Source organism: Tupaia chinensis, unplaced genomic scaffold, assembly GCF_000334495.1.
Source record: "Tupaia chinensis unplaced genomic scaffold, TupChi_1.0 Scaffold000437_1, whole genome shotgun sequence".
In the NCBI taxonomy this organism is placed as follows: domain Eukaryota; kingdom Metazoa; phylum Chordata; class Mammalia; order Scandentia; family Tupaiidae; genus Tupaia; species Tupaia belangeri.
This window is the reverse complement of record NW_006159942.1, coordinates 1,853,815-1,860,529: the sequence shown is the minus strand read 5'-3', so window position 1 is coordinate 1,860,529 and position 6,715 is coordinate 1,853,815. Positions and strand designations below refer to the sequence as shown.

Here is a 6,715-nt window from a genome sequence, read left to right as displayed (position 1 = left end):
CTCACTTACCCTCTCTCTCTCTGGTAAACTTAAATAATAATAATAAATAAATAAAATTGAATCAATGATTATTTTAAAAATTTTTAGAGTAAATAAATATATACTGTATTCTTGAGCCAAATGCTTATTTTCTTAATGTGGGAGGGTGAGGACAGACTATTTTATCCCAGGTTGGAAAACCAATACTTTCATATCTGGCAGAGAATAATCATGTCCTTCCATGAATAACCAGACATTTTCCCCAGGAGATCACTTCCCTGAAGTTCATCACAGTCCTCTGTAAGTGGGAGTAACTGGGTGAATGTAATGGGCCTGGTAGCTGGTCAAGGTGGGAAGTTCTCTGCCTTTGGCTTCTGATTATTACTGCCTTGGTCTATATGGTTTGGGGCTAAAGCATGGATAAGCTCTTCTGTCAACAGAAAAAAGCCACAAAACAAGGAATGGAGATCATTTCCCTTCGTCTTTAATTTGGCTAGGCATATCTGTGTTGGGGCAGCACCATGGTACCTGCCCCGTGCTTTGCTCTCATAGTGCTTTCTGGACTGACTGGAAGGAGATCCAAGAGTCCTTCTTTTTGAGATTCTGAATCACAGCCTTGATGTGGTCTTTTCTTGCTTTATGTTCTTATTCTTTATATAAACATCTCTAACTGCTTCTTGATAATATTGGGTAGCATTGGGATAAGATCTTAACTGGGTATTCTTGGATTGCTTTTACAATAAACCAATTTTATAATCCTCAAATAAAAAAAAACGGCCTTTCGTGAGCACAGTAGAAGAGTTTATTTGACCTTCAGACTATCCTAGACAAGAGGTAGGAAAGGAACTCTCACATTTTCACTCCCAGAAAGTGTGCATTTCCCTGTGAGAGGAGAGACAATTTGATAATTGAGGCTACCCCCTGTTACTTTTCAGATTTTATTAAAATGAAATGTACTAATTTTTTTTTTTTCTGCAGAGTCATTCTGGAAAACATACTTAAGACTGGACAGAAAAACTAGTATGAAAGACACCAACTCACATTTGTTAAATGACTTTGTGCTCTTGAAGAAAGCTGACTGTGTAAAAGCACATGGCAGGCTGCTCTGCATGGTCTCCTTTGTTTGGACTGCAGAAGCAGCTTGACTGACATGCAGATCCTGAACAAGGGAATCTTTGGCTATTGAAAAGTCTTTTTTAAAAGGTGATAGACAAGATTTCAGAGGACAGTTTCAACATTGTTCTGTTGAAGGTTAAACTTAGCCTTGAACCACATTACTTTCCTGTCTACGTTTCATTTCCTGGGGGTTTGCCAAGTGATAAACAGACTCAGCCGTGTGGTAGATTTGGGGTTTCTTTAAGCACGAATAGGGTGGCTGAATTTTGCTTAAAAACATCAATTGACTTTTGTGTTCATTATGGAAATGCTGGTGTAAAGTCTGCAGGAGACAATGGAGAAAAAATGGACGTACTGCGCTGTCTATTCCATCATCCAGATCCATTTTGCCAGAGGTAAGACTTCTAGTTGTCCTTTCTTGTCAGATTGGCTGCTTTAGAGGCAGATGGGGCCTCTGTTCATTTAAAATGTCTGCGACTACTGCTGAAATTCATTACCAAAGAGCATATCATTACTAAGGTTTTCAGTTATGTATTTAAGTAGCAGCTATTCGAGAACTGTAAAAGTCTAGAAACGGTTACTAACAAACGCTAAAACCAGGAAGAGAATGGGAGCTTTATGCCACTGTTCTGAGGCATTTTTACCCATTTCCTTCCTCAGAGGATCTCTAGAATCTTTTGGAAATTTGCACTTCTTGGAAATAAAATGCTTTCCAAACAGTAACTAGAACAATTCTGGAAAACTAAAAAAAAAAAAAATCCACTAAGCCATTGATGCTTAAAGATCCTAACTATATTTCTCAAATATCCTTTTCCTTTTGGATGTAACAGGCATTTCTTCTGCAAATATTCAGGTCTCTGAGAGTTGAACACATGTTGAATTAGAATGAAGCACGTGTAGGTACAGACCTGGGAGACAAAGTGGTGTCCTGAGGACTGCGGGAATGAGAACCTAATGGGCCTATTTAAAAGTAGAAAGAAAGATTAGTTCTGCATTGCATAGTATGGGGGCATTATAGTGAGCCTGAATGCCCTAAACCATCATTTTCAGGTACAGCTAGAAAGATTCTTAAGAAGAATTTCTTAATCAAAGGAGACTTTGGAATATAATGCTGCAGATAGGATCAGAGGCCTATTATAAGGCAAAGGGTAGCTCATAGGAAGTTACATTAAACCCTACTGACTTCTGTCTACCCAAACTTTTGCATCTACGAAAGTGTAATAATTCCCATTTGTCCAGTGCCTTTGAGAGACTTGTTTCTTCTAGTTGCTTGTCATCTTTTTATCTTTTCTCTCTGTGAGCTTCAGTGGTTTTTGTCACAATAATATATCATTTCTCATAGTATGCCATGATAATTCTAAAACTGAGGCCAGAACTGTTGAAGGCATGCCATAGGCTTAATGCTAAACATATTTTAAGTGCTCTTTGCCATTTGGTCAGATTGCTGATGGGAGAGAGGATCTTTTTTTAGGTCTATTATTTCAGAGTGTTAATGAGATGACACTAACTGGAACCTCCACCTGAGATGTCTTCTCCCTTCTCCTCAAGAGTCTAACTACACTGAGATAAGGGTTTTTTCCATCCTCATATGTAGAATGTCAATTTTTTTTTAAGAGAGAGATTGTTGCTATAGGCTACGTGTGCTCACTGAAGAGACAGAGAGAGACAGAGAGACAGAAAGTGAGAAATCAACCCCGGAGAATGGCCATGCTGCAATCCTCTCTCTTCCAGTCTCCTCTTGGGCATGCATACACACGTGCCCTGTGTGTTTTAAGTTGCTGGGTCCAGGACTCAAACCACAGTCTACTACGGAGAAGTCCAGCGACATAATCATTACACCATCTGCTGGTCCATAGAATGTCAAATTTCTTATTGTACTCAACCAAGCTGAATGTGGGAGGCAGTTTGGAGACTATGAAGGATATAGAAAGAAGGAAGACTTTAGGCATCATAATTCCATTTTTTTTGTACTACAGATGTGACTGAGCAAACTACTTCATGTTTCTGTGCCTTGGTTTCTTCCTTAATAAAGGGTATTGACAACATTACTCCTATGGTATGTGAAGAGGATTGAAAAAGAGATTATGTGTAAATGGCTCTTGTAAATTCGTATATTTTTTAAAAAAAACTTCTGTCCATATATGTTATTTTTGCAGTTTCAGAAAGTGCCACCTGTATGTTATATGCAGCTATTGATTTAGAACTCCCAAAAGTCAATTTTATTAGGTATAAGAATGGTTAAGTTTGCTTGTGTGCTTCAGTTTTCAAATAAACTTCATTTAATTCACAGGTAGTTAGAGACCTTAAGTTATCTTTGGACAGACCGATAGGCAAGAGATAAATATATATATTTTTTGAGAGGTTTTTGCTATAGGGCACCTGCGCTAGCCATACAGACAGAGACAGACAGAGAGACAGAAAGCGAGAAATCACCCCCGAGGGGGGATGGCCACGCCGCAATCCCTTCTCCTCCATTCTCTTCCCGGGATCTTGGGCATGCACACACACGTGCCCAGTGTGAGTTTAAGCCACCGGGTCTGGGATGCGAACCATGGTCAACTATGTGGGAGTCCAGCGACATAGCCATTACGCTAACTGCTGGTCCCAAGAGATAAATATTGAGAAGTCAGTAATTTCTCATTTCCCTAAGTAAATGCCTCCTCATTTATACTGAGTCTCATGTGTTTTTATCTGGACTATACACAAACTATCTTCTATTTCTATCCCTTCAACAACCTGGGGGAAATATTTTAAGCTGCTCCTTCACCTTACTGAAATAACCAGGGTTTTTAATTAATAGTCATAGTCACTCTAGGGCCAGTTGGTGACATGGTAGTTGAAGTGGCTGGATCCCACATATCTAACAGTATGATTCGAGTCCCAGACCCAGTGGCTTGGCACATGCTCATGTGGAACCAAAGTTCCAAGAAAGAGAAGGCAGGAGAAAGGGCTGTGGCATGGCCATCTTCCAACTTGGGGGAGGGCTGCTTTCCCACTTTCCCTTTCTCACTCTGTCATTTTCTAGGAAGTGTATTCTCCCTCTCTCTCTCTCTCTCCATATATATATATCTCTCTCTCTAAATATATATATATATATATATATATATAGTATTCTCCCTCTCTCTCTCTCTCCATATATGTATATAGTATTCTCCCTCTCTCTCTCTCTCTCTCTCTCTCTCTCTCTCCATATATATATATATATATATAGTCATTCCATGTGAATCGTAAAACTGATGGCTCATATACTTCCTTTCCAGGAGTATGGGAAGAAATATTCAGTACAAGAGAAGACGTTTATGTTCTACCTGGCTCTGATGTCAACCTTACCTGCCAAACACAGAAGAAAGGGTTCTTGGTGCAGATGCAATGGTCCAAGATCACTGACAGGGTGGACCTGATTGCACTTTATCATCCCCAACATGGCTTCCACTGTACCCATGGGAGGCTCTGTGAGTCACTGGTAACTTTCACAGAAGCTCCTGAGAATGTGTCAAAATGGACTCTTCACTTAAGGAATGCATCTTCCTTACTCAGTGGAAAGTACGAGTGTAGCTTTACTCTGTATCCAGAGGGCATTCAGAGTAAAATCTACAACCTTCTCATTCAGACTCACGGTAAGCATAACTGGAAGAGGAAAGGAAGCACATCTTTTCATCCAGTTCTCAGTGGTTCAAAAAGTATGCATATGAACCAACCAATCTTTGTGTGCTAAGCAAAGATTCAGCAGAAAGAGGTATTAAGGATGACAAAAGTGGATCAAATAATTCCACAATTAAGCATAAAATTACAACAGTGAGAAGTGGTACTAAGAAACACAACAGTCTTGTGCAAGAGCATATATGGTCGCCTCTCCTTACCTGAAGTTTCTTTTTCAGCCATTTCAGTTACATACCAACAAATGCATAAATAGGTGAGTGTAGAACAGTGAGGTATGTTGAGCAAGAGAAACTACATCCACATGGCTTTTATTACAGATTAATGTTACAATCGTTCTATTTTAATATCAGTTTGTGTTCATCTCTTACTGTGCCTAATTTAAAAATTAAACTTGGTCATAGGTATGTATCCATAGGAAGCAGTAAATTTAGGGTCTGGTACTATCTGTGATTTCAGGCAACCACTGAGGGTCTTGGAATGTATCCCCGATAACTAAGGAGGGGAAAATACCGTAATGGAGGCCATGGAAATTGTTCCTGTGAAAGTCACACTTGAACTGAAGTTCGAAGGATGAGAAAATGCTAACAAACTTTAGGAGGTGGTGAGGTGGAGGACAGATTGTGAGTGGACCATGAAGAGGAAATGGTGTGCATGTAGGGCTTTGTAGTGTTTAAAGGGAATGGGGAAACGGCAGTAGGACTACAGCGCAGAGACTTAGAGATGAGGCTGGAGACGTGGTAAGAACCAGATCATTCTGGACCTTCTCAGCCATGCTCAAGGCCCTGATTTTTATCTAAGAGCTCTGGAAAGATAGAGAAATATTTTCAGTAAAGGATGGAATGACATTTATAATCTGGTTGTAGTTGTGTTATCAAAAGATCATATAGGCTTTAGTATGAGAATGCGGTAAAAATATCAATACATATGACTTAGTCACAGAGTGGATATGGGACCAGGATGGTATGAATGAAGGAGAGAGAAAAACTGAAGATGATGTCTGGGTGTCTGCAATACTCAACCACATAGGGGTGCCATTCATTAAAATGGAAGGCCAAGGAAGTAGGTCCGGTTTGTGAGTGAATTTATAAAAGGGGCTTCAACAAGTGTGCAGAAAAATCAAATTTAAATTCAAGTTTATTTTGATGCAAAAGTATTTTGAATTTCATGCATACTGTTTTCATAGAATGCATATTCCGTGGACTTTTTGAAGATCTCTCCTATTTGGTCTAAAGCAGGAAACGAGACCAAAGAGGCTCCTAGACATGTAACATTCAATCTGAACACACTTGAGAATCCTGCATTTGGAGGCAGAAATCCTAGGTTGAGTTCTACCTCTTTTCTAAAAGAAATAAATTTGATGTGAAACCTGTCTTATAAATTCTCTGAGCCTATTTGGAAAATGACAATAATAATGCCTGTTCTAAATTACCACATCCTAAATGAAATGATTTCCACTTCTACTAGAGGAAAAGAATAAAAATGAAAGCCAACAATTGGAAAATGCATTGGAAATTTAATGTTTTTTTATCTCAGGGTGAAATGGCCTGATAATATAAGAAAAAAATGCAAAAATTAACTCATGAATCCTATACTAAGGGGCATGGACCTTCCCAGGAGAAGCATGGACTTACTATCTTCTCTCCATATTTTATTTCTTACCTGCTCCAAGACCATGCTACGGACAGCCCATGTACATGACAGGATCTCATCGACTCCTATCTTACAATGCCCTATTCCATTGCTGTTTTCCAGAGAAAAGTACAAACAAATCCACCCTCAAAAAAACACAAATCTTCAGTTCAATTGGAAATGGGGTGGAGTAAGGTGAAGTAAAGAGAAATAGACCTGTAAAGAACAAAGTTTAGCTACTCATACGATGGAGTCAAGTAGCCTGATTTTGAACGCAGATTCTGTCATTTACTACATATGCTATCATTGCCAAGTTATTTCAAGACTCTAA

General features: G+C 39.1%; 1 protein-coding gene across 1 annotated transcript in view; it reads left to right on the top strand.

The window, feature by feature from the left end:
• Positions 1-1,296: 1,296 nt before the first annotated feature.
• The window catches only part of CD96 (CD96 molecule), a 92,581-nt gene continuing 87,162 nt past the window's right edge, over positions 1,297-6,715 (top strand). Inside the window, 2 exon segments of the mRNA XM_006155148.3 lie at positions 1,297-1,490; positions 4,356-4,712. Of these exon segments, the coding sequence (XP_006155210.1) occupies positions 1,430-1,490; positions 4,356-4,712 (418 nt within the window). The 5' untranslated portion in view covers positions 1,297-1,429.